The sequence below is a fragment of the Choloepus didactylus genome, chromosome 2 (genome assembly GCF_015220235.1).
Source record: "Choloepus didactylus isolate mChoDid1 chromosome 2, mChoDid1.pri, whole genome shotgun sequence".
In the NCBI taxonomy this organism is placed as follows: Eukaryota; Metazoa; Chordata; class Mammalia; order Pilosa; family Megalonychidae; genus Choloepus; species Choloepus didactylus.
In genome coordinates this window covers 108380307-108408226 of record NC_051308.1, presented here as the reverse complement: position 1 = coordinate 108408226, position 27920 = coordinate 108380307, and the positions used below count along the sequence as shown (strand labels likewise).

General features: G+C 45.9%; 1 protein-coding gene and 1 pseudogene across 1 annotated transcript; both read right to left on the bottom strand.

Annotated features, from left to right (window-relative positions):
• Positions 1-9863: 9863 nt before the first annotated feature.
• Positions 9864-21810, bottom strand: LOC119512740 (annotated as a pseudogene).
• Positions 21811-22411: 601 nt separating this feature from the next.
• Positions 22412-27592, bottom strand: LOC119512732 (ETS translocation variant 3-like protein). Its single transcript, XM_037807566.1, has 5 exons — positions 27517-27592; positions 27165-27402; positions 26734-26908; positions 26234-26357; positions 22412-22890 (listed from the first exon to the last, which is right to left on the bottom strand). The coding sequence occupies exons 1-5, from the start codon at positions 27575-27577 to the stop codon at positions 22412-22414; spliced, it is 1077 nt and encodes a 358-aa protein (XP_037663494.1). The 5' UTR covers positions 27578-27592.
• Between the last annotated feature and the right edge of the window lie 328 nt (positions 27593-27920).

Below are 27920 nucleotides of genomic sequence, written 5' to 3'. Positions count from 1 at the left end.
TGGGCATCCTTGTCTCATTCCTGATCTTAGGGGGAGGGATTCAGCCTCTCACCATTGAGTATTATGCTGGCTGTGGGTTTTTCATAGATGCCCTTTATCATATTGAGGAAGTTTCCTTCAATTCCTACCTTTTGAAGTGTTTTTATCAAAAAGGGATTTTGAATTTTGTCAAATGCTTTTTCAGTGTCTATTGAGAAGATCATTTGATTTTTCCCTTTCTATTTGTTAATGTGTTGAATTACATTGATTGATTTTCTTGTGTTGAACCACCCTTGCATGCCAGGAATGAACCCCACTTGGTCATGGTGTTTAACTCTTTTCATGTGCCTTTGTATTCAATTTGCAAGTATTTTGTATAGGATCTTTGTATCTATATTCCTTAGGGAGATTGGTCTATAGTTTTCCTTTTTTGTAGTGTCTTTATCTGATTTGGGTATCAGAGTAATATTAGCTTCATAAAAGAAGCTAATATCTTCAATTTTTTTAAAGAGTTTGAGCAGGAATGGTGTCAATTCTTTTAAGTTTGGTGAAATGCCTCTGTGGCACCATCTGGCCCTGGGCTTTTATTTGTAGGTTGAATTTTTTTTCATTTTTATTGAGATTGTTCAGATACCATACAATTATCCAAAGATCCAAAGTGTGCAATCACTTGCCCCTGGGTACCCTCATACAGCTGTGCATCCATCACACTTAATTTTTGTTCAGTTTTTAGAAACTTTTCATTACTCCAGGCAAGAAATAAAGTGAAAGATGAAAAAAGAAAAAAAAGAAAAGGAAACTCTAATCCTTTCCTATCCCTAACCAACCCCCCTCAATTGTTGACTCGTAGTATTGATATAGTACATTTGTTACTGCTTATGAAAAAATGTTGAAATACTACTAACTGTAGTATATAGTTTGCAATAGGTATATAGTTCTTCCCTATATGCCCCTCTATTATTAACTTCTAATTGTATTGTCATACATTTGTTCTGGTTCATGGAAGTGATTTCTAGTATTTGTACAGTTGATCATGGACATTGCCCACCATAGGATTCAGTTTTATACATTCCCATCTTTTGACCTCCAACTTTCCTTCTGGTGACATATATGACTCTGAGCTTCCCCTTTCCACCTCATTCACACACCATTCGGCGCTGTTAGTTATTCTCACATCTTGCTACCAACACCCCTGTTCATTTCCAAACATTTAAGTTCATCCTCATTGAACATTCTGCTCATACTAAGTAACCACTCCCCATTCTTAAGCCTCATCCTATATCTTGGTACCTTATATTTCATGTCTATGAGTTTACATATTATAATTAATTCCTATCAGTGAGACCCTGCAATAATTGTCCTTATGTGTCTGGCTTATTTCACTCAGTATATTGCCCTCGAGGTTTTGTCATCAACCCATTTTTTTTAATATGGTTTTGTTCACTCACCACACATTCCATCCCAAGTAAATAATCGATGGTTCTCTGCATGGTCATACATTGATGTGTTCACCATCTTCACCACTATCTATATAAGGGCATCTACATTTCTTCCACAAGGCAGGAGGGAGAGTCAAAGAAGGTAGAGAGGCAAAAGAAAGAGGGAAAAAAAAAATGACAGCTAGGAAGCAGCAAAAGGAAAAATAACCTTAAATCAAAGTAGAATAAAGAATCAGACAATACCACCAATGTCAAGTGTCTAACATGTCTCCCCTATCCCCGCCTCTTGTCTGCATTTACCTTGGTATATCTCCTTTGTTACATTAAAGGAAGCATAATACAATGATTCTATTAGTTACAGTCTCTAGTTTATGCTGATTGCATCCCTCCGCCAATGCCTCCCCATTTTTAACACCTTGCAAGGTTGACATTTGCTTGTTCTCCCTCGTAAAAGAACATATTTGTACATTTTATTACAATTGTTGAATACTCTAGATTTCACTAAGTTACACAGTCCCAGTCTTTATCTTTCCTCCTTTCTTGGGTGTCTCACATGCTCCCCACCTTCCTCTCTCAACCGTATTCATAGTTACCTTTGTTCAGTGTACTTACATTGTTGTGCTACCATCTCCCAAATTTGAGTTCCAAACCACATACTCCTGTCTTCTATCACCCTGTAGTGCTCCCTTTAGTATTTCCTGTAGGGCAGGTGTCTTGTTCACAAAGTCCCTCATTGTCTGTTTGTCAGAAAATATTTTGAGCTCTCCCTCATATTTGAAGGACAGCTTTGCTGGATACAGGATTCTTGGTTGGCAGTTTTTCTCTTTCAGTATCTTAAATATATCACACCACTTCCTTCTTGCCTCCATGGTTTCTGCTGAGAGATCCGCACATAGTCTTATTAAGCTTCCTTTGTATGTAATGGATCGCTTTTTTCTTGCTGCTTTCAGGATTCTCTCTTTGTCTTTGACATTTGATAATCTGATTCTTAAGTGTCTTGGCGTAGGCCTCTTCATATCTCTTCTGTTTGGAGTATGCTGCGCTTCTTGGATCTGTAATTTTATGTCTTTCATAAGAGATGGGAAATTTTCATTAATTATTTCCTCTATTATTGCTTCTGCCCCCTTTCCCTTCTCTTCTCCTTCTGGGACACCAATGATACGTACATTATTGTACTTTGTTTCATCCTTGAGTTCCCGGAGACGTTGCTCATATTTTTTCATTCTTTTCTCCATCTGCTCCTTTGCGTGTAGGCTTTCAGGTGTTTTGTTCTCCAGTTCCTGAGTGTTTTCTTCTGCCTCTTGAGATCTGCTGTTGTATGTTTCCATTGTGTCTTTCATCTCTTGTGTTGTGCCTTTCATTTCCATAGATTCTACTAATTGTTTTTTTGAACTTTTGATTTCTGCCGTATATATGCCCAATGTTTCCTTTACAGCCTCTATCTCTTTTGCAATATCTTCTCTAAACTTTTTGAATTGATTTAGCATTAGTTGTTTAAATTCCTGTATCTCAGTTGAAGTGTATGTTTGTTCGTTTGACTGGGCCATAACTTTGTTTTTCTTAGTGTAGGTTGTAATTTTCTGTTGTCTAGGCATGGTTTCCTTGGTTATCCAAATCAGGTTTTCCCAGACCAGAACAGGCTCAGGTCCCAGAGGGAAGAAATTTTCAGTATCTGGTTTCCCTGTGGGTGTGTCTTAGAAAATTGCTCCACCCTTTGATGCCTCAGGTCACTGTGCTTTTCTGCCCAGCAGGTGACGCCTGTTAGCCTATAATTCTTGACTGGTGTGAGGAGGTATGGCCGTGTTCCCTGAGGCTCTGGGGTCTGGTTCTGAATGGAAAGGGCCCCACCCCTTTCCTCCTAGAGAAGACAGACCCCCCAGGTGGAGGTCATTAGCATTTCAATGGTCTCGCTCTCTGCTTGTGCTGTCTTCACCCTTCCCCAAGTCACAGCCCTGGAAACTGAATATGACTGGGGCTTTCTCCACTGAGCCGAAAAAGAAACAGATAGTCCCCTTCAGACCCAGTCCAAGGCGACCCTCTGGCTCTCCAAGGTCAGTCGTCACCCAAAGCCTCTGTCTGTTTTTTGGGGGCTGCGTACCTGTAGTGAGCAGTTCACACTCGCTACTTAAAACCCCAGTTGGAGCTCAGCTGAGCTATATTCACTTGCTGGGAGAGAGCTTCTCTCTGGCACCACGCGGCTCTGCAGCTCGGGCTATGGGGGAGGGGGTCTCACGACTTGGTTCCGCAGGTTTTACTTACAGATTTTATGCTGTGTTCTCGGGCATTCCTCCCAATTCAGGTTGGTGTCTGATGAGTGGATGGTCTCGTTTGTCTCCCACGCAGTTATTCTGGAGTATTTACTAGTTGTTTCTGGTTTTTTGTAGTTGCTCCAGGGGGACTACTTAGCTTCCACTCCTCTCTATGCCGCCATCTTGCCCCGCCTCCTGTAGGTTGATTTTTGATGACTGATTGGATCTCTTCATTTGTGATTGGTTTGTTGAGGTCTTCAGTTTCTTCTTGGGTCAGTCTAGGTTGCTCATGTGTTTCCAGGAAATTGTCCGTTTCCTCTAAATTGTCTAGCTTGTTGGCATACAGTTGTTTGTAGTATCCTCTTATGATTTTTTTTTTTTAATTTATTTGGGATCCATAGTCATCATCCTGCTCTTATTTCTGATTCTTATTATTTGGGTCTTGTCTCTTTTATACTTTCTCATACTAGCTAAGGGTCTGTCAATCTTGTTGATCTTCTCAAAGAACCAAATTTTGATTTGATTTATTCTGTTGTTTTTCTGTTCTCCAGCTCATTCATTTCTGCTTTAATCTTTGTTATTTCTTTTTGCCTATTTGCTGTAGGGTTAGTTTGCTGATCATTCTCTAGCCTCTTCAGTTGTTCAGCTATGTCTTTAGCTTTAGCTCTTTCTTGCTTTTTGATATATGCATTTAGAACTATAAACTTCCCTCTCAGCACTGCCTTCGCTGCATCCCACAGGTTTTGGTATGTTGTGTTCTCATTTTCATTTGTCTCTAGATATTTACCAATTTCTCTTGCAATTTCTTCTTTGACCCATTGGTTGTTTAGGAGTGTGTTGTTTAACCTCCATATATTTGTTAAAGATCTGGCTCTTTGGCAGTTGTTGATTTCTAGTTGCATTCCATTGTGGTCAGACAATGTGCTTTGAATAATTTCAATCTTTTAAAATTTATTAAGACTTGTTTTGTGCCCCAGCATATGATCTATCCTGGAAAACATTCCCTGGGCACTAGAGAAGAATTTATATCCTGGTACTTTGGGATGTAATGATCTATATATGTCTATTAAGTCTAATTCATTTGTCGTATTGTTTAGGTTCTCAGTTTCCTTATTGATCCTCTGTCTAGTTGTTCTATCTATAGAAGATAATGGTGTATTGAAGTGTCCCTCTATTGTTGTAGACATGTCTATTGCTCCCTTCAGTTTAGCCAATGTTTGTCTCATGTATTTTGGAGCTCTTTGATTGGGTGCATAAACGTTTATAATTGTTATTTCTTCTTGGTGAATTATCCCTTTTACTAATATATAGTGTCCTTTTTTTATCTCTTATGACATCTTTGCATTTAAAGTCTATTTTGTCTGATATTAGTATAGCTACCCCAGCTTTCTTTTGATTTCAGTTTGTGTGGAATGTTTTTTTTCTATCCTTCCACTTTCAGTATCTTGGTGTCACAGGGTCTAAGATGAGTCTCTTGTAAATAGCATATCACTGGGTCATATTTTTTAATCCATTCTACCAGTCTGTATCTTTTAATTAGTGAGTTGAATCCATTCACATTCAAAGTTATTAGTGTGATGGGAGTTCTTGAACCAGCAACTTATCTTTTGGTTTTTAGTTGTCAGATCTATATTATTTTTTCCCTCTCTCTTTTTATCTCTTTAAATTACCCTTACTAATAACTTTTCAGTTCTGTGCTCATCTCGAGACCTCTCCTTTCTTTTTTTTCAAATGGTGGAGCTCTCTTTAGTATTTCTTGCAGGGTAGGTCTCTTGTTAACAAATTCTCTCAGCATTTGTTTGTCTGTGAAAATTTTAAACTCTCCCTCAATTTTGAAAGAGAGCTTTGCTGCATAAAGAATTCTTGGCTGGCAATTTTTCTCTCTCAGAATCTGAAATATGTCATACCACTGCCTTCTTGCCTCCATGGTGCCTGTGAGTAGTAAACTTAATCTTATGTTGTTTCTCTTGTATGTAGTGAATTGCTTCTCTCTTGCTGCTTTCAGAAGTCTCTCCTTCTCTTCAGCATTTGACAATCTAATCAGTATATGTCTCGGATTTATTTGGATTTATTCTTGTTGGAGTTTGTTGGGCATCTTTAATTTGCATATTTATGTCATTTAGAAGGGTTGGGAAGTTTTCCCCAACAATTTCTTCAAATACCTTCCTAGTTCTTTACTCTTCTCTTCCCTTTCTGGAACACCAATGATTCTTATATTTGTGCACTTCATGTTGTCCATCATTTCCCTGAGATCATTTTCAATTTTTTTGATTTTTTTTCACCATTTGTTCTTTTTTGCTTTCACTTTCCATCACCCTATCTTTGAGGTTGCTAATTCATTCCCCTACTTCTTCAAGTCTGGTGTTATGTGTCTCAAGAATATTTTAAATTTAATCAACAGTATCTTTTATTTCCATAAGGTCTACTTTTTAAAAAATTTACTCTCGCAAATTCTTCTTTATGCTCTTCTAGGGTCTTCTTCATGTCCTTTATATCCTGAGCCATAAGATATTTGTGTGTACTTCTTTAATTAATTGCTCCAAATTTTCTGTCTCTTCTGGCTTTTTAATTTGTTCACTTGGCTTGTCCATATCTTCTATACCCTTCAAGTGCTTTGCAATTTTCTTCTGGTTTCAGGGCATTTGCTTATCTTGATAGTGTTATTTTGGGAAGTGCAGAATTAATTGAGCCTTTATATATAATTTGGTTTGCTGGAGTGCAGTTTCCCAATCCTACCAGCAGGTGGTGCACTCAAGTAGGTCTTCCCTGAACTTCTCCAGTGTGATGGGTGGAGTCCAAACTGGGTGGGGAACCAGTGTGCCAGTTCTCTGTGTGCTCTGGGGAATCCCGTTACTGGAGCTGCAATGTGGGCCCCAAGCAGGTAGGCAGGGAGCCTGATCGAGGGCACCCCACAGGTGGGACATGGGCCCTGCCTGCCAGTTCTCTGCCTGCCTTGCACCTGTGAGTCTCTGGCATGTGGATGGGGCTCCCGATCGCTGGTATAGCTCCTCTCTCTTCATCATTTCTTGCTGCTACACCCTCCCCCTCCAGACTTCCATGGGGGAAGAGCAATTGCTGCCCAGCAGGTTCTCTCATGGGAGCTCCCTGCTGTCGGGCTGTGGAAGATCACCCTCCAGCAAACTGTCAAGCTAGGTGGATGGGAGAGGAGAGCTGCTGCTTACTCCCTTGCCCACTGGTTTTGCTGCTGCTGGTCTGATGGGGGGGCTGTCTGGATAGGGAACACACCCACCACATCCCTCCAGCCACCATCACTCTTCTGTTTTTAGTGGGTGTCCCCTCCACATACTGTGGGGGACCCTCTATGGCTGGTCACACCCTGGAACTGCAGTCCCTTTCTAGTTACTCTGATGGAGGAGAAGCCTGTTCTGCTTCACCTACTCTGCCTTCTTCCTGGAAGTCCTCACCATTTGTTCTTTTGTGCATTTGCATTCAATTGTCTGTCCTATAGGTCACCTATTGTTTCTTCGGCATCTTCAAATCTGTTGTTGTGTATCTCTAGTATATTTTTAATTTGATCCAGTGTCTTATATTTCCATAAGATCTGCTGTTTTTTAATTTACTCTTTCAAATTCTTTATGCTCTTCTTGAGTCTTCTTGATTTCCTTTATGTCTTTGCCATCTCATTAAATTGTTTTTGGAGATTTGTGTGTACTTCTTTAATTAATTGCTCCAAAATTTGTGTCTCTTCCTGCTTTTTAAGTTTTTCATTTGGCTTATCCATATCTTCTAGATTCTTCAAGTGCTTTATGATTTTCTGTTGGCCTCAGGGCATTTGCTTGTCTTGATAAGGTTATTTTGGGAAATGCAGGATTATTTGAACATTTATATATAATTCGACAGAGCTACAGCTTGCTGGGTTGCAGTTCCCCTATCCTACAGCAGGTGGCGCTCTTCAGCTGCCTTTTACTCTCAAGTCTGTCTTCCCGGAACTTCTCTTATGTGCTAGGTGGGGTCCAAACAAGGTAGGGAACCAAACAATGCAGCAATTCTCCATGTGCACTGTGGACTGCCTGCCCTGAGGCTGCGATATGGGCCCTGTGCCCTTGGGCAGGGAGTTGGCTCAAAGGCACCTTCCAGTGCAAATATGCTCTGCTCCCTGCCTGCCACAAGCTCAGGAGCCTCTGAGGTGCTGGAGGAACTCCTGATGCCTCTGAATGGCCCCCTCTCCCATCCCCGCTTCTTGACAGTGCACGTTCTGGACTTCCGTGGGGGGAGAGTAAATGCTGCTCGGGTTCCCTCATGGGTGCTCCTGGCCATATGGCTGTGGTGGATACCTTCCCACCTAACTGCCAAGGTGGGTGCACTGGAGTGGAGAGCTACCACTTACTTCCCTACTGGGCCATCTCGCTGCTGCTAGCCAGGGAGGCAGTCATTCCCGGCCAAAAAACTCACCCCATTCCTGAAGGCACCATCTCTCCACATTTTTCTCCCCCCACATCTGAATCACTTACTGTAGGGAGCCCTCTATGCTTGGTCACACCCTGAAACCATGGACCCCGGCATCCTCTGGCCCCTCTCTAGTTGCTTTCATGGAGAAGCCCATTCTGCCTCATTCACTCCACCACCTTCCTGGAAGTCCAGAATTTATTTTTTAAGTGGTTAGAGAAAAAAAATTACTTTCAAAGGGGCAATATACTACAGCTGACTTCTAAGTATCAAAAAAAGGAAACCAGAAGACAGTGGAATTATGTCTTCACTGTGGTGAATGAAAATACTTACTACCCAGTGACGATCTCTATATTAATTATGACAATGCCAGCTTTTGTAACAAAGAAATCCCAAAATTTCAGTGGCTTAACGAACATAGGTGTATTTCTTACTGACCTAATAGCCTCCCTCTACTTATTCATTCAAGCACCCAAACAGGGAAAGACTCTACCATTTTCAACACATTGCTTCCAAAGTTGCCCTGAGGGTCATCTTTTTAGCCAGCCCAAAGTAGAAAAGAGCATAGAGGAGCTTATGATTGAGGAGGCAGGTTGTAATTTTTGAGTTAACCATTGTAAGAATAGGAGTAGTGTGTAGAATTTCCAAACTGCAGAGGATTAAAATGAAATGTGTTTTTAAAACATTCCTAAGAAGGCAAAAGGAAAAGAAAAAGAAACAGTGTGGTAGATATAAACTCAAATATATCAGAAGGTGATTTCTAAACTTATGAGTATCTTGTAGTTGTAGGATATATGGAATGATTTATTTTGCTGGACAACTGCCTTGGAAGCTCAGTTGCCCCCCTTTACCCTCAAAATTGCTCTTGCAGTTTACCTTCACATGCACTCCCCAGTCTGAGCCCAACCAAAGGTATCGCTTGGCTGGTCCTTTTCCTCTTCAGCTGGGGAAAGAGCTCATTGGAAGGTTTAAAGCAGTGGGCACAAATGAGTGGTTTGTGGGCTTGTTTGGTTTGGTCTATACAGCGTTTTTTTGTTTGTTTGTTTGCTTTGTTTTAATAAAGTCCTTTGTATTAGTCAAAATCACAATCACCTTAATTAAAAGGATGGGACACTCCACCTTCAACAAAAAACGATATAGTTTATAGAAAACCTCCCCATCCCACTCCCGTCACCTCGATTAAAAACTGGAAAAAAATCTACCTTCCTTCCCTGCGATGTCATGGTAGTCTGACTCCTCCAGCAGCACTGCAGCTCTGGAGTGGGCCAGCTCACCGCAGCACCCTCCGCTTCACCTTGGGGAGAGGAAGGATGCTGGTGGTTACGGAGGTTAAAACCATCAGTTCCAGTAATACCAGTTCTCAACCCCAAACATGCATGCCCTTCCTTCCCCCCAGGACCTGGGACCAAGGAGAAAGGGGGACAAATATGAGCCCAGCCAGGAGGAGCAATTTGAGGAGGGAAAAATATAGCCCAAGATGGTTAGGAGAGGAGTTCCAATATACCTCCCCCTTCCCCCACTCAAAAAAAAAAAAGGCAGTTTGGAGTCTTTATCACACCAGAAATGGTTCCCTTCAGACCTGAGAAAAAGACCAAGATGTCCAGTCTGGGGAGGGGATACTGGGAAACTCAGAGCCCATCTACCCTTGAGCCTCTATCATCTCTGGGGCAATGTCTAGGCTAGGTCCCTTTTCTTGGCAAACTGCACTGTCCAGAACTGGAGAAGGAGAAACACAGGGTGAGGAGATCAGGAGGGCACCCCAGGCCCTGGGGTCTCCCACTGTGTTCCCTCAGTCCTCAGATGGGATGTGCAGGGCAGAATACACCCTCACCCGACTGTCTTCCTGCCTTCGGCCTGCAGAGGAGAAGGGGGTAAGTCTTGGGCAGGGGGAGAGCAGAGCAATGACACATAGGGAGCCCTGGACAAAAAGGGGGTCCGGTGGTGGGGATAAGCGCAGATTCAAACCCACCATTCAGTGACTGGCTGAACCCAGGCTATTCCTGGTAAAGCCTAGAGACTAAAGGTCACAAGTGGACAAAGCAAAACACTGAAGGTGGTGGGACAGACCGATGAGAAGGAGATGGAAAACGGTGGACAATGGACCCGGGCTGGGGCTGGTCTCAGTCATGGTCAGTGGACAGGCAGGTGAGTGATCTGGCAGGCGATCAGCCCAGGTAGTCAGTCATTACACGAGAGGCTGAGCTAGATACTTTGCAGGGACCCTCCAGCTGGGATGAAGGCCCAGAAACCAATGGAAACAGCAGGCTGGCCTTGTACCAGGGGTTCAGGAATGTGAGTCCTGATGTCAGCAGGTGACTCCCAACCACTATGACCAAAGCCCAGGATCGTCTCCTCTCACAGGCATCAAAGAACAGAGCTCCCCAAAAGAAAAAGGAGCAGGATAACGGCCCCTGTCAGAAAGGCTGAGGTCAGGAAGTCATATGGTGAGTCTCCATGGATCCCAACCACACCTGGCCCAAGTGCATCAGCCAAAATATTGATAGTAGAGAAGACCCCACTGATGACACCAAAGGAGAGACCAGAAACATGAGCCATCTGGCAGACGGAGATGGGTGATCTCTCGTCTTCACTCAGATGCTAACTCCTCACCTGCCTTCGTAAGCAGCTTATAGTAGGCAAAGCGGAACATCTCCTGCAGAAGGACTGAAGCTGCAGCACCAAAAAAATTGGAGCCGGACATCTGACCGGTCAGTCTCCTGGACCAAGATGAACCAGACCACAGAGGCCAAGAGCAGGGAAACCAGCCAGAAAAATGCCCCCGCGACCAGGATGATGACGCGAAGCAGGTGCCCAGCCACTGTGATCAAGAAAAGTGTGAAGGCCAGGCTGAATGTGACAAAAGTGCATCCAAAAAACACGGCAGCCCCATGTCTGGGCAGCTGGGACAGGTGGAGGCTCAACCCAGAGAGGTGGATGGGAGGAGTGCACCAGGTGGGGAGTCTGCGTGGTTTGGCAATGCCACCCTGCAAGGGATGCAGTGCAGTGTTACCCACAGACCCCAGGGAAGGGGAAGGGGGGCCTGGAATGAGGGCCAACATTTATAAATAGGAAGATTGCATAAAAATTTGGATGTCCAGCTTCTCTTGGAAAATTGTAACATGACACGTGCTCTGTTGCCACCATCTCTGCCATGCTTTATTGTGCATGACCTTGTAGGCCTTTGGGTTCAAGACCCTAGAGCAACCCCCTATTAATCACATTTTCTAGGGTACCCAGATGTCTGTTCTTCCCCAACCTTCCCTTTCTCACATGAATGGGCACTAGGTATTGGATTGAATATTAATAACTCCATTTATTGGGGAGGAATTGGAAGCACTATATATACATCTCATGTACTTGTTACAGCAATCCTATGAGAGGGTTTTTTTTTTTTTTTTTTTTTAATCATCATTTTATTGAGATATATTCACATACCACGCAGTCATACAAAACAAATCGTACTTTCTATTGTTTACAGTACCATTACATAGTTGTACATTCATCACCTAAATCAATCCCTGACACCTTCATTAGCACACACACAAAGATAACAAGAATAATAATTAGAGTGAAAAAGAGCAATTGAAGTAAAAAAGAACACTGGGTACCTTTGTCTGTTTGTTTCCTTCCCCTACTTTTCTACACATCCATCCATAAACTAGACAAAGTGGAGTTTGGTCCTTATGGCATTCCCAATCCCATTGTCACCCCTCATAAGCTACATTTTTATACAACTGTCTTCGAGATTCATGGGTTCTGGGTTGTAGTTTAATAGTTTCAGGTATCCACCACCAGCTACCCCAATTCTTTAGAACCTAAAAAAGGTTGTCTAAAGTGTGCGTAAGAGTGCCCACCAGAGTGATCTCTCGGCTCGTTTTGGAATCTCTCTGCCACTGAAGCTTATTTCATTTCCTTTCACATCCCCCTTTTGGTCAAGAAGATGTTCTCCATCCCACGATGCTGGGTCTACATTCCTCCTATGAGAGGGTTTTATACTCATTTCATAGATGAGGAAACTGAGGCTTGGAGAAGTTAAAGAACTGTCTCATAATCACATACCTAGTAAGTGTTGGAACTCTCTGGTGAATTTAGAATAAATTTCAAACTCCTGCCTGTTGTCTACAAGCTGCTGCATGATTTGGCTCTAGCCTTTCTCTCCAACCTCATCTCATCCCACTCTTCCAGGGTCTTCCCTGGTTCTTCACAAGGCTACCTCCTTGTCATCTCTCACATCTCTACTTAAATGCCATCCCCTTGAGACATCTGTGCACATCCCTTCTGAATTCAGCTTCTCCACTCCTCCTCCTTCCCCTGTCCAAGCAGGGTGCTGGAGCTGGCTCATATTGGCTCATGCAGGCTCATGACAGCCATTTGTTAAATTTTCAGGAATTTTGCAAAACAGTTGAAGTCACCTTGGTAGCTTGAAATCAGCCATGGTGGGAGTATTTACACTATGAAAATTGGCAAACTCCACGAAATAGTGCTACCCCCACTCCTCTCATAACTTGTTAAGCATTTGCTAGCATACCAGCCACTGTCTATTCTATTATCTATTACAGTACCTCATTTTCTTCGTATCACTGACCACAATTTGAGATTATGTGCTTAGTTTCTTGTTGTCAGATGATAATACTTACCTTATAGGGTTTTGTGATGATTAAATGGTTTATAACGATATAATGCTTAGAATAAATATCTGGTACATAGTCAGCACTCAGTAAATAATAGTTATTATTATACTATAAGCTCATGAATATAGAATCTATGTGTATCTTGTTTGTTATCCAGTGATGTGCTGAAGCCAGCTTATACTGGCTCATGATAATCAGTTGTGTGCATCTCTTTCTAGTTCCACATTTGGTGACTTCATACAGCTTAATATCAGCTGTGCTGGGAGTATTTACACCATGGTAATTGGCAAATGATTATATCAGGGCATTTTTCTTTTTCTTTTTGGAGGTCTGGTTTATCAGCACACCATTACCTAGCCCAGTGCCTGGCTCTTAGTTGGCACTCAGTAAATATTTTTTAATGACTAAATGTGTGACATCAAAGTCCATGTGTTGAACAATTTCTAAAGTCTTTTTAGCCATGCCTTGAACTGAGCAGGGCTCAGTACAGAATTCCTTGTCATAGGATACTCTTGCTGTGGGCATTATTGGGGTGCTATTTGCATATTACCTGGCTACTCCTCAAAAGCAAACCTTGATATCCTTCCCCTTCAGTTTTGGCTTCTTTGAAACATTTGGCAAATGGGGAGAAGGAGGAGAAGCAAGAAGGCCATCAGAGGTGACTCATCCTGATGGCTAGGGCTGTTTCAAGTTCTCTGGAGTCAGGATCCAGTATATTTGTGTGTGGAGCCTGTTGTGGCTATTTGGGTTTTGTAGCCTCAAGATTTCTGTAAGAGCATCTGGTGAGTGAGGGAAGGTCACCAGATCTAGTGTGTATACTAGGCTAAGGAGAAAGTGTTTCATGGAGTTGATGGCAGATGTTTGAGACCATCTTTGGAGGAGCCCTGGGGTATGTGAGGGTCCGTAAGAAGGTATGGAGTGGAACTGGGGCATAGGAGGGGAGGGCAGGAAGGAGACAGACTCATTTTGAAGAGGGTGCCAATATAAGGCTCGCTGAGGGGAGAGTTCAGGTGTGAGGGCCTCTGCAGCAGAAGCAGGTATGAGGTCATGTGTCAATCTAGCTGTTACTTCCCTCCTTTCTGCCTCCTTTCTTCTATAAAATGATAGTAAAGCATAATCCTTCCCTAACGGGTATTAATTAGAGGAAGGTGGGGATGGAGAAGGGAAGGTATATGACATATTTGCATAATAATTATTAGTAGTACTATAGGATAGTAGCTTCAGCATGAAAATGTCATCGTTTATACTTTATAATAACAACACATGACTATTTTATTTGATCTTTCTACTTGATTCTTTGACGTAGGTATGGTAGGTAATATTATACTTTAGTTTTAAATTTATGTTTTGAATAGGTAATACCTCTTATAGTTAAAAAATCTTAAATATAAAATACATGCAATGAAAAATTGACTTGCCACATCTGTCTTCTAACTGCCCATTTCCTTCTCCCCAGCGGGTCACCTCTGTTATTTGTTCTTGTTTATCTTTCCAGACATTTGATTCCATAAGCAAGTAAATACAAATATATTTAAGTTTCCCCTTTTTTATACAAACAGTAATATCACATTTCTGCCTTTACAATTTTTCTCTTAAAACAAATCTTAGAGGTTATTTCCACATTAGTATACAAAGAGATTCCTCTTTCTTTATGACAATGCAATGCTCATTGTCTGGATGTGCCATAATTTGTTTAACCAGCACCCTACAGGTGGGCATTTAGGTTTCTTCCAATATTTTGCTATTAAAATCATGCTGCCTTGAATTTCCCTAGTAATTTTGCACCTGTTCCAGTATGTCTGCATTGTCCCTATTTCATAGACAGGGCAGCTGAGGCTCAAGGTGATAAAATGACATGTCCAAAGTCACAAATGGTCAACAAAGCAAGTTCTACAGCTCAGCTGCAGGTGAGAGGTTCTCTCCACTACCACAGGGAGGCTGGATTTCTGTTCAGCAGCCTTTGTTTGAAAGCTGCCATATGCCAGGTCTTGTCTAAGTGCTAGGACCATAGAGATTGACAGAACCCTGTCCCTGCCCTGGTGCAGCTTGTGCTCCAGGATAATTTCCACAAGATGCAGTAAGTGCTAGGGTAAATCTATGCACAGGTGCTTTTGCAGCTAGAGGAAAGGCAGTTGACTCTGCCTATTGGGGGTCAGGATAAGCTTCTGGGCAAAATCCTACAGGATGAGGAGGAAGTAGCCTAAGAAGAGAAAGGGTAGGGCCTTTGGGCAGAGTGAGGAGCAAGCACACAGAGCACGGAGGCACAAGCAATTGGGCACCACCAGGGTGTCAAGTGAGTGGTGGGAAGTGGCTGTAGATGTGTTTCTGTGAGTATCTGTGTGGGTTTGTGGGTGCAGTGGTGAACTCCTGGATCCCCTGCTATATGGAACTTGTACTGGTTCTTTAGATCTCAACCCAGAGTCCATGGAATTTCTGGAGAAAGGTTAACTTTCCTGTCTTACTTTTAACGATAATATGAAAGACGAATGAGCATAATCATATTTTGGATCATCCGGGTGGCACTTAACAAAACTACATTGCCAAATGATTTCAGAATCTGTGTCTGCTTTTGTGTTTGTGATGAGTTGGCACCAAGTAGAGCTGCTTTAATTGTTTCAGCTAATGAGAAAAGAATAGAGGAGGACTTAATATGTAAATGATGCGTTTGTGCCTAGAGGAGGCCAAATGTCCTCTCAGCAAGCTGCATGAACAAAGGGTTAGCAGAAATTCTAATAGAGAAAAGTGATGGGAGAAATGAGTCATCATGCGGCATGCCAAACTCCAAAGACCACTGAAGCAATCAGGCCCACGAGCTCATTTTGAGCATCAATTAGTTTCAACAAATATCATCTGTTGCAATAAATTAATGTTATTATTTTTAAATGTATTGGTTTTGTAATTTTGTTTCTATTTAATTGGTAACTTGCTATTGCTTTTACAGTTTCATGTGTCATAAATACATATTTGTACCTAGGATTATGTTCATACTTATTTAAATGACATTGTGGTACAAATAAATTACCAACAGTGAGGGTACAGGAAAATTCTTTTCCTTTCAGAGGGAGCCACTGAAGGGTTTTAAGTTACGTGATCAGACTGACATTTTAAATAGTGCATCCTGGCAGTATGGAATACAGATTTGAAAGGGACAAGATTAGACAAGAGGCTGATGAGTGTCTAAACTAGGTCAGTGTAGAGTTGTCCAGGAAAGAACAGATTTGAAAAATGTTTAGGAGGTGAAACTGATAGGATTTGGAGACTGACTGGATGTGGGAAGTGAGGGAGAAGAAAATGTGGGCTGACACCCTGGTCCCTGGTTTCTGCTTGGGTGTAATTGGATGGATTGTGGTATCATTAGCTAAAGTAAGAAACAGACAGAAGAGGGGAGTGGGAGACAGCGGAGACAAAGACTTACTTTTGGGACATGATGAGTTTGAGATACCTATGGGATATCCAGGTGGAGATGCCCAGTGGGCAGTCTGACTGAGTAGCTAAAGCCTGAGGGTGAGGTTGGGGCCAGCAGTGCAATCTGGGAGCAATCAACATTGTGGTGGTCACGGCAAGGAGAGAAGACAAAATCAAAACCAAATAGGAGGCATGTGTAGAATAAGCAGAGCTGTGGGCCAGTGCTCTGGAGACTGGAGGTGGCGTTGCAGAGGAGAGCCCAGAAAGGAGAATGAAAAAGGACCATCTTAGGAATAGTGGAACTGGTTGGGGATGGGTCTTGGCAGCTAATGGAACAAAGGATGTCAACAATGCCCCATGCAGAGGAAAGGTTTGATACGAGAAAGACCAGAATGGAGTCACTGGATTTAGTACTGCGGAAGGCATGGCATATGTGCACCACTCTCCTTCCCAAGCCCCAGCACAGCCATGGAATCATTCTTAACTTCTGAGCTTCAGGCAGCCCCTGTCAATTAATTGGAGTTGCCACAAGAGTTGAAACCCGTCTGACCTTCCTTGTTTGGTACAGGTGGGAGGGGTTACATCACTGGGGAGAGGAACAACACATTCCTGGGACTGGAAGAAAAGACCGTACAGGGGAGGGGAACCCAAGTAGAAGGTGAAGTCAATGGTGGAAAGGAAGGAAGTGGGGTATGGGCAAGGGCAAAAGTTTAGAATAGAAGCTGAGAGCTGACCCAGAACAAGCAGAAGGCGTGTGAAAACCCAGATGAGGTTGGAGAGAGTGGCTTTACCGTGGCGCCAAGCCTCGTGGTTGTGGGACTTTTCTCCACCAGCCCACAGCAATTTGGCTGTAGGAAAAGTGCATGTGAACCATGGGGTCGAATCACAGCTAGGTTTTGCTGTTTCTAGTGCCTGGGACAACTTTCTCCCCAGTGGCCTTTGAACCCTCAGCTAAAAAAATAAATGGGTTGGAGTGGATGGTAATCTCTGGCTCTATTTTAAATTCCTGGCAATGGTCCGTGCTGCTGTGTGGGTCTCATTCATTAGGATGCAAAACGTCTGGCCCAAAGACCAAATCTCCCCCATGGCTTGATTTCCTCTGGCTGACCCCTCCAGGTAATTATTGCTGGGCTCACTCAATTTTTCCCTGGTGGGTTGCCAGTGATGGTCTGAGCTTTTGAAAGGTTAAGGACAAAGCCACAAATGAATTACAAATGGTAATTAATTGGCTATAGTATTAACATTTCAAATGGAAATTACTGCTCTCAAAGTGACCAGAGGGGAGTCTTACAAAAGTGGTCTATTTTTTTTAACACGGAATGAGGGAAGTGATTCAGGGAATCTTTCCTTCCCCCCTTTCCCCCCAAACCTTCTGAAGAGCACTCCCCTTTTGATTTCCTCTGTTTTTCTTGTTTCTTTGTTTGTTTGTTTGTTTGTTTTTCTGTTTTGTTTTGTTTTTACCTATCCTTATTTCCTTCTACACTCCTTATCTGGCTGTAATATGAATTTGAAATATCCTTTAAGTATTGTATGTATTAATGAAATAGTCCTTGTTCCTAATTTTAAAATGAGAGTCCAAGTTATAAATAGTAAACAAGTGTAAAAATGTTAGGTTTCCCTCACCACTACTAAAGAAATACAAAAGAAGATAGTAATGATGTAACATTTTACTTTTATTAATAAGAGTAGTGAAAGGCAGGGAAAGGCTGCAGCTGCTGATGCTCCAGGAAAACCCATCTTTCGCAGCTGGCATCCTAGACTGGCTTTGAGCACATACCCGAGAGCCAGCCTGCCTTGGTGTGAACCCTGGCTCTGCAGCTTGTCATGAACGTGACCTTGAGCAGGTTATTTTGCATCTTGTGCCTCAGTTTCCTCATCTGTAAAATGGGATGATAGTCGTGTCTGCCTCATAAAGTTGTTGTGAGTATTGAATGTGTCAGTGTATGTGAAGGACTTAGGGCAGGTCTGGTTCATAGTAAGTGGTGAATAGTCGGGGCTGTTACATTATAATCTTTAGGAGGACAGTTGGACAATATGTACCTAAAGCCATTAAAATGTCGACATTTTTGATCCACCAATTTCACCACTCCTGAGAAATTGTCTCAAAGAACTAATTCAAGGAAAGAAAAAAATAATCCATAACCATGGGCAAAGGTGTGAAACTGCTTTATTTACAAGCCAAATAACAAGAAACGACCTAAAAGATCAGCAACAGAGAGATGGTTAAATGTGTGCTGTATCAACATGACAGAATATTCTGCCATGGTTAAGGTGATCACATTATCTATAAACAAGCTATGAAGTGTTTATGAAGTAATATTAGATGAAAAAAATAGATGACGGAATTGTAGCTGGGTCATAACATCATAAGCAATCACACATATTACCTGGCTATCTGAGTTCGGGAATTAGGCTGGACTCCTTAAAACTTACTTTTAGGTACCTTAAAGTAGGCTGATTTCTAAATAAAATTTATGTTTAATTTGGGTATGACCATTTCTGACGGAACCCTTCCTCCGCAGCTCTGTGCTCAGTGCCCTGCTGGGATTTTTGGTCCCGGTTTATCTGAGCAGGCCCTGTGCTGGCCTCTCCTTGCAGCATACCACCTCCACCCCACCCCTAACCCGCCTTCACAGAACCTCCCCTGCCAGCTCTGCTTCTCACCTGAACCCTCACTTTCTATGCAAAGTACTGACTTCCTTCATGCCGCCTGGAGCATTTCCCAGACGGAAGCATCTTAAGGGCAGGTACTTTGAGTCCTCAGTATCTGGCAGCACAGTGTCTGGCATATAATAGGCATGCAATAAGTGTTTGTTGAGTGATATATCATGTATGACCTTTCCATTTTTTTCTCCCCTCTGGGTCAATGATTCCAAAGCTGTGCTGGGGGCTTGGCAATGGAGAGTGTTGCATCCATGCCGTGCTTTCTCCAAGACTTCCGTATTCCTAAATCCAGGGACCACATTTTGCTTCTCTGCATGGAACAATATTGTTGACGTTTTTTTCTATTAGGGGAGAAAAAACAGGGAGGGTGGGGATTTGTCCTGCTGCCACAAACAACTCAGGGGAGCAAATACGTTGCTTTTGTTTTTTAACCCCCAAGGCCCCTTCTTCCGTATGCTAATCAAGTGTTCTAGTGAAAAACTACCTTTCATTTGACAAGTGTGCTGAGCTATCACTGACAATACCAGCTTTAGGGTGACACAGCATTCATGCCCATCCGACAACTAGAGGCCACCACCGGACAATATATAACCAAGTGTTGAACTGCACCTGAAGAGAAAAACGCTTACTACTATGGTTATACTAAAAATCCCCCACAGGAACAACTTTTTACATTTCCCTCTCAACGTATAAAATATTCTTATTTCTAGGGAATTTTAAGGGTCTCTTAAACTCTCAAGCCAAGTGATTATGGTGAGATGGAAAGAATGTTGACTGATAATTAGGAAATTCATATTCTAAATTTGGCTCTGTTTTTTGTCATGCAATCTTGAGCAAGTCTCTTTCTCTGGGTCTGTAATATTAGGGGTTTGAACTCGATGATCTCAAAGGTCCCTTCTGGTTCCTAAAGCCTGGGAGTCTGACTCCCTGAAATTCTGCTTGAAGCTCATGAGTGCTGCTGTCCATGTCTTTGGTATGAGAGAGCCAAAAGCCAAGAAGCAGGTGTGGTTGGTGAGATGAGTTCTCTGCCTCTTGTCCTGGTTCCCCAGCTCCTAGAAGGCCGAGTGTCTTCCCCATGTTGTTCCCTGGTGAGGCTGATGGTTACAGGTGGCTAGTGGGTATGATTTCTAAGGTAGATGGCTGTACACCATTCTACCAAATGAACTCACAACCTGCAGAGTTTGTCATCACATTAGACCTGTTGGTTCTTTGGTGAAGAGTCCGTGATCTGCCAAGGGGGGTTGAAATGGGAGCGTGCTCATAAACTGTTTCTACCCCTTTTCCTCTGAAATTGCCCACACAGCCAAGTCCAGGGCTCTGCGCTCTTCTGATTGCGGGTATTGATTCAGGCCACCAGAGGGCACTCTTGCAATGAGTAAACCACCAGTTCTCTCTTGCATTGCGGGGTGCCTGGGTCCCATCTTTGCCAAAACATCAGGACTTGCTGAAGCCAGACTACTCCTATCCATCCATCCTCTACTTAAGTGGTTCTCAACTGGGGGAAAATATGCCCATTCTCCTTTCCCCAGGGGACATCTGGCAATATCTGGAGACATTTTTGTTTGTCAAAACTGATGGTGGGTAGAGGCCAGGGATGCTGCTAAACACCCTAGAACGCACAAGACAACAAGACTTAAGCAGCCAAAATGATAATAGTGTCGAGGTTGAGAAACTCGGCTCTACTCGAATCTATTGCCTAAAATCTGGAGTGCACCGCCTGGAAGTTTAAATCCTCTGCGTCTGAGCTTTCAGTGTCCTTGGTTCACCTACCCCAGAGAGAAATTTTAGAACAGTGACCTCAAAGCAGTTTTCATTGCCTGAAATGTGGGGTCACAGCAACCACAAACCGCTGAAGAGGGGGTGGTGTCAGGCAGAGAGCACATGACAGTTCCCATTATGAAGAAAACCCCCGATCTGGGGCTGGCCTCTCTGAACAGGGCCTGGGCCCCATGACAGCGCAATCCAGTTCCTTGTGCTGCAGCAGACAACACTAGCTCTTTGTCTCCCCAAACTGGGCAGGGCAATGGGAAAACCCCAGGCAGGGGGCTCCTCATTGCTACAGGGCTGGGGATGGGCCTGTGGTTTGGGAGCAAGGGAAAAGCAGCTTTCACTCCCTGGGATTTCCTAGGACAAAAACTCTGGGGTCTCCTTTTTGGGGGGCATCTGGGGTGGGGATGGAGGATCACTGAGATGAGGAACACCCCCAGGGGCTGGGTTCCTTGCCAAGCTTAACCTTTCTTCAGGGTGAGGGTCCGCCCCTGCCCCTGCCCCACTTTGAGGCTGTCTTCCCTGTTCCAATAACGAGAACAAGGCATCTGCTGCAAAGAAGGACTCAGAGGATGCAGAAAGCAAAATGAGAGAGGGGTGCACACACACCCACTCCTTGGAATTGAGGGACAGGGACAAATGATTCTTGCTCCTCGTCATAGAAAGGAAGTGGAGACAAATCCTAAACCCCGTAATTGGTGGCCTAGAGACAGGAGAGCAATGGTGTTCAATCTTCTTGGTTCCTGGAGCATCCCTCTCTATTGGTATTTCCTTGGTTGAGCAAAAGACCCTCTCGCTCACATGCCCTCCCTTTACCCCCAGCCACACAAGGCTTCGAGTTGGCTCCAGCTCCCCTTGTCCTTCTTAGGATATGGGGAGCAGAGGAAGAGGAGGCCCTGCTCATCCAATGTCCCCCTTCTGCACCTCCAACCCTTTAGAATTTTGCTCAGAGGCCCTCTGGGGGGATTGAATGTCACCCGGTAAAGACCCTTGCTCTGTTTTTAAGTTCTTCCCTTGAAGCTGGTTTCTCACATCGCCCTGGGAGCTCTGGGTGCCTGTGGCCTCTGCCTTCAGCACTTCTCTCCGGGGGGAGGAGGCTGACTCCTTGATTTTGGGTTCTACTCCAAGCCCCGAGCCCTCACCCAGCCTCCCTCGTTCCCTTTCTGCCAGGAATCTTGGGAGGTGGTAGCTGCCGACCAGATGGGTGGGCAGGAGGGCTGCAGGGGCCCACAGGAGGCAGCCACTGAGAGGGCAGCGTGCCAGGGGCATTTTATTCACGGTCTGCAGGGGGTCTTACCGAGCAGCTGGAGGCCAGTCCCTCCTTGCCCCACCTGCCTTACCTGCCTAGAGGAATGGAGATGGGAGGAAGTGCCTGCACTGCATGGGGCAGGGAGCTTCCAGGGTCGCTGAAATTAGCGGGATGAGAAAGAAGCACAAAGAGGGCAGGGAGAGGGACTGGAGACCTTAGCCCAGGTTAGGGAGATGGGCCTCAGAGAAGAAAGGAGTTGTCCTAAGCCTCAGGAAGCAAAACCCCAGGACCTTCCCCATGGGTTTGGGGTGGGCAGTTAAGGGATGCTTCAAATGATGGAAACCTTAGTCTCCTCCCCTTCAAAAATAAATTGAGATAAGAATCACTCCTTGTTTTGATTAGTAGTTTGTTGGGAGGGGAGGGGACACTCTGCTTCAGTCTTCCTCATCCCCGCATACACCCTCTCCCACATGGACCCCTCGAGAGTCCAACTCCACCACTTCGAATCCCCTTGAGCCAATGTCCAGACAGGGGTGGGGCTGGAAGGTGCAAAGCCAGAAGGAAGTGGGGAAGAAGAGAGATGGAGTTTGGGGGACCCCCACTTCATACCTTCCTCCCCAATTAAGGAGGATCTGAGGGCCACGCTGCTTTGAAGGTCTCCTGATTCCGGGGTGCAGGCCTTTCCTCCCCAGTTTTGAGTCTGTTAGCCTCTGAGGAGAAGCCTCCCCTGGGATCTGGGCACCCTTTTGCCCCCAACATGGGATTGGGCTCTACCCCCAGCCCCCCAGTCTTCAGGGACAGGAGCCGCAGCCTCTCTCCAGCCCCCAGTCTCAGCCCCGCCACCAGGGGAAGTCTAGGAAAGTGCCAGGCCCCCGGGGGGCACCCACTTCTGGGAAGTAGGGTGTCTGGCTTGGAGGTTCCGAGCAGCTGCTGCTCTGCAGGGTTAGGGGGCAAGAAGGACGCTGAGAAGTGAGTCCAGTTGCCAGGCAAAGGGGGTGGGAGGGGAGGGGTGAGGGAGGCAAAACTTGGCAGCTGGTCTTGAGGGCTCCCAAGATGGCAGCAAGGGCCGAGTCTGCAGGGGCCTGGGGCAGCACCAAGTCCTGGGGAAAGAGAGACAAAGGGTCAAAGGGAGCGCCCCTAGCTGAGATGCACCTTTCTTCTCCCATTTCCCACTTATCTTTTGCTTATGACTCCCTGCGCCCCACCCTTTCTGTTTTTGCTTTGCTTCAGGTCTCATTCTAAATGTCATTGCCTTGGGGAAGCCCCCCACACCTCCCCAGCCTAGGTGAGAGCCCCTTGCTGTTCACACTCATCACACCGAACTTTCCACCAGGGCCCTTTGCTCGGTTAAAATTACATAGTCGTTTGTGAGATTATTTATTTAGTGTCTGTGTCCCAAACTCTGTGGGGGCAGGAACCGTGTTTGTTCTATCAACCCCTGTATGTTCAGCACCCAAACCCGCCTGGCGCATATTAAGTGCTTAATAAAACTGTGTGGACTGACTGAATGAAGATATTCTTTGCTATAACTCAAGGAATTCATTCTTTGCTCTCCCTGTCCCTGCAGCAAAGAGCTCTACTTTGAGCTGGGCAAAGATCTTCCCATGAGCTTTAGGGCTTGTTGTTTAAATTCTCAGGCCTCAGTTTCTTCACCTCTCCTGCCTAAGGGCAAGTGACATATCTGGTTGGAAGGGGCCTGCAGAGTGAGAGGCTGTGGGCGGGTGGGCCCTGCCTTCCTCCTCTCCGTCTGGCCCTGGGGGACAGAGCTCCCTTCTCCTCCAAGAAGCTTTCCCTCTTCCCTCTCCTTCGCAATCTGCCTTTTTCCCTGTACCTCTCTGCTGGGATCCTCCCATAGGGGCGCCCAGCCTGCGGTCCTTTGTGATGATTATCTACACCTTCATACCATGCTCTATATTTCAAAAAGCCTAACCCCAACTCCACATTTTATCTCAGCAAGGCTGCATCGTTCAACAAGAGCAAGGGCCTTGGCGTTCACCTGGAAGAGTATCAACCCAACGTGGTCATATCGGTGGGCCTACAGTTAACAAAAACTGGGAAAACAAATGAGCTATTCCTTAATGCATTCAGTTAATTTGCTAGGAACAATATTTTGGACGTTGGGCCTATGAAAGGGGGGAAATAGCAAAAACGATCCTCTGTGAGGAAAAGTGTGGAGAGCCCCGCCGTAACGTATGGTCTCTTGGGTCATTGCCCGTTTCCTTGCGTCCTTAGATGAGGTTGTGTGTCCTCCCTCCATCCCAGGGGCTCCTGAGGTCAGGGCTGTATCTGCCGAGATGTTTCTAAGGGCCCTCCTCCCACCTTTCTCCCACCCCTTCCCAGCACCAGCCCTGCAACTTCCTGGCTCAGGCTCAATGGTTCAGCCCCTCTTCTGCCCAGAAGCAGCTTCTTTTCTTGGCACCAGGTACTCTGAGTGGGAGTGGAGCTGAGGAGCCTTCTAGAATCTCAATCCAGAAACAGGGCATGCGGCTGCTCCTAACCTCCCGGTGACCTGAGCCTGCTTAGTGTCCCTCGGGCCCAAGTACAGGCAGAGCACGTGTGTGTGCCTGCAGGGGTGAGGGGCTGGGGCAGGGGAGTGTGAAGGGAGGGAACACTTTTTCTTTCTCACAGTTTCCCAAAGAGAGAAGCTCTATGCCCAAGGCGTTCCCAGAGCTGGGAGGGGGTGGGTGGGAGTGGAAGAACAGGGAGGGCTGTCCAGGTGCTCTCTAGCTCGGGGCTGCCCGGCTGGGGGCCAGGCGAGTCCCAGCAGGCCCTGGGCTGCCACACGCCCACGCCCACGGCCTCAGCGGCGCTGGTGGGGCCCAGGGCCGGCTCCTTGTACTCTCTGGGAGGTGGGGCTAAGGCCAAAGGTCCTTGTTCCGTGAAATGCCCTAGGGTGGAGGGATAGGACTTGAGCCTGTCTTAGAAGAGCCTTGGGTTGGACCAGTGTCTTTGTGATCTTTTTCCACATAAATCCTGGTTTTGTCACTTCCCATCTGAAGGCCCTATACCTGCGGTGTCTACCTAATATGCACCCCCTTCTCTCCCCGTCCATCATCATGTGCCCTGACTCTGGCGTACTCCCAGATCCTCTTTTCAGCCCCAGCACCTTCGCACAAACTGTTCTCTCTGCTTGTCATGTTCTCCCTCTCCCTCTGAGCTGAGCTGACACTTATTTACAATTTGGGTCTCAGCTCAAATGTCACTTTGTCAAGGTCAAGGAAGCCTTTTCTGATGCCCTCAGCACCCTGAGCTCCTCTGTAGCAGTTAACACAGTTGTAACGATGTATCTATTTGTCGGGTTACTAATTTGATGTCTGCCTCCTGCCTCCTGCCTACAAGCTCTATAAAGGAAGGATTGCTCACATCAGCGTCCCCAGCCCCTGTGATGGTGCCTGGCACACGAGGCAGAAATATGTGTTCAAAGAAGAAATGAATGAATGAGTGAGCTTTATCTTCCCAACCTCTCTCCAGTTGAGCTCCCTCCCTTCTCCATCCCTCGACCCTTGCCTCGGTTCTAGCCCCCATCGTCTTCTGCCTAGATCATCTTCAAAAATCTCCCAGCTTGCTTTAGGTGTTCTTTTTTTTACTTTAACTTTTATTCTTATTCTTTTTTGTGTGTGATAATGAAAATGTTCAAAAAGTGATTGTGGTGATGAATGCACTACTATATAATGGTACTGTGAACAACTGATTGTTCACTGCAGATGATTGTATGGTTTGTGAATATATCTCAATAAAATGGAATTATTTAAAACATAAACAAAAACAAAAACCCTCCCAGCTACTCTTCTGACACTGCTCTTATGATCCTCAACCCAAACACAATTGGAATAATCTCCATAAAATGAAAATCTGAACAAGCCTCTCCCTCCCGGGTCCCTCCTGCCCAAAGGACAAAGACCAACCCCCTTAGCAGGGCTTCTGAGGCTCTCGGTGACCAGATACCTGTTTCCCTTGCCGACCTCATTTCTCACCCTTCCTGCTGGTCCCCACCCTTGTAACATAACTTACTCTCTGACTGTGGCAAGCTACTAGCAGTTCTTCAGATTTGCTCTGCACGCTCACAGCATTTTATCTTACAAATGACTTCCCCTCTGCCTGGGCATCTTTCTCCGTCTTCTTCACCTGTTCTGTGTGGCCTCCTCCAAGAAGCCCTAATTCCTTTTCTCCACCCCTGGGGCATCTGGTGCTTCCCCAAATCCCAGAATCAGCCCCTGACAGTCCTCCCATCTCTGCTCCCCATTAGCCTCTGAACTTCTTGAGGACCATCTCTCATCGCTGAACCTCCAAACCCAGTAAATAGCTGGTGCTCAATGAATGTTCACTGAATGAATGATTTGCACTATCCCTTGTCTCAGGCCCCTTCACCCATATACTCAGCCAGAAGGGTCCTCCTCTCCTCTGGATAAAATTCCCTGGGCCCTCCCCATTCTGAGCACTCACTGTGGTCACTGCTGCTGCTGCTTCCCTTCTTGTCCCCAGAGGCCCCTGGTGGCCCTTGGGAGGTCCGCTGCCCAGCCAGCTGCTCCACCATGGCCCGATGGGTGAACAGCATGCTGTGCAGGAGCTGAGGAGGGAAGAGAAGTAGTTGTGGGGAGTGGGATGGGCTCTCCCTGGCACCCATTCCCCACAGTATATGCTGGTACAGTGGACAGTTGTTAAAACAATGAAATACTTTCATAATGGTTGTTAAACCAGCACTGCCCAAGTGCTGCCTGCAGTCTCAGATGCCCTGAACCCTCCCCTGGGGCCCCCACTCCTTTCCTTATGACCTTCCCACATTGGGGTCACCCCGACCCCTGGGGTCCTTGGGAACTAGCATGCAGCAAGAGATGCGCATTGGAGGCTGATAGACCCCTGAGGCAGCAAGGAGGGCTGGGGGCCTCCTGGGCAGAGGGAAAGGGCCTGGGGGAGCCCCGGGGACAGGTAGCCTTCATGCCTACCTCACTCTGCAGGCCCATGGGCACCAGTGCAGGGGCCCCCAGCAGCAAGTGGGGAGATGGTGGTGCCTGCACCTCCCACAGAGGGTAGTTGACTACAATGAGCTTGCTGAAATTGAACTTGTACGTGAACCTCTTGCCTTTGGTCTTGTGCAGGATCCTCTTATTGTAGTAATACCTGGAGAATTCGAGGTTGAGGATAGAGAGTTGGCCCAATGGGCAGGGTTTGGAGTTAGAGCCAGCCACCCCCTTCCCTGCCTTCCCAGGCCAGCAAGGCAAACCTGAGCTGTTCTGGGGAACCTCCGGGCATCTTATCACATTCAAGGCCATCTCCCCAAGCCTCGGAGGGGTGAGGATGGGAGGGGGCGAGAAACTACTGTTTGAACTTTCTTTGAACTCTGCCCTTTCTGGCCATGTTGGCTGCCTCCTCTCACCTGAGGGCCCGGCTCAGCTTATCATAATTCATCTGTGGTTTGCACTTCCTGCGGCCCCAGAGGCGGGCCACCTCGTCTGGATCCTTGATGACAAACTCCCCATACTCTCCCTGCTGCCAGGCAATGACGTGGCGGAACTCTTCCTTCTGCAGCAGCTCCAGGATGAAGTGCCACAGCTGGATCTGCCGGGAGCCCGGTGACGACTCGGCTTTGTAGGCCCAGTCGGGGAAGGTCAGGCCTGAGTGGAGAGGGGCGCGTGAGGGGCCACGCGGCCGTGCCCGAGGCCCGGTCCCAGGGCCGCCCCGCTTGCCCGTCTGCAGGAGTGTGGGTGGGGACCTGGTGAAGGGCTCACCTGAGATCCAGTAGTTGCCGGGAAAGGCAGGGATACCCTCGGCCAAGCAACTGCAGTGCATGGTCCGTAGCAGGGGAGAAAGAGGCTGTATCTGCGTCTTGTGGTGAAATGATCACTGCTGAGGGCTGAGAGGAAGGGAGAGAAAGAAGGCAGGCGAGCAGGAGGTGAAGGGGAAGGAATGGAAAGGCTGAGAGAAGAGCAGGGAGGAAAGAGAGGGGAGGGAAAGGATGAGCTGGTCAAGGAGAGCAAAGGGAAAAGAACTGAGTCTGAGCCAGGAAGCTTCCCGGTACCTGGGGGCCGGGCCTCCTCTGGGGACCTCCAGGCTGACCCAGGGCTCTGGGCTTGGGGTTGAGCCACTTATATAGATGGATGGGAATGCAAAGGGTCCTAATATCCTGCCCCTG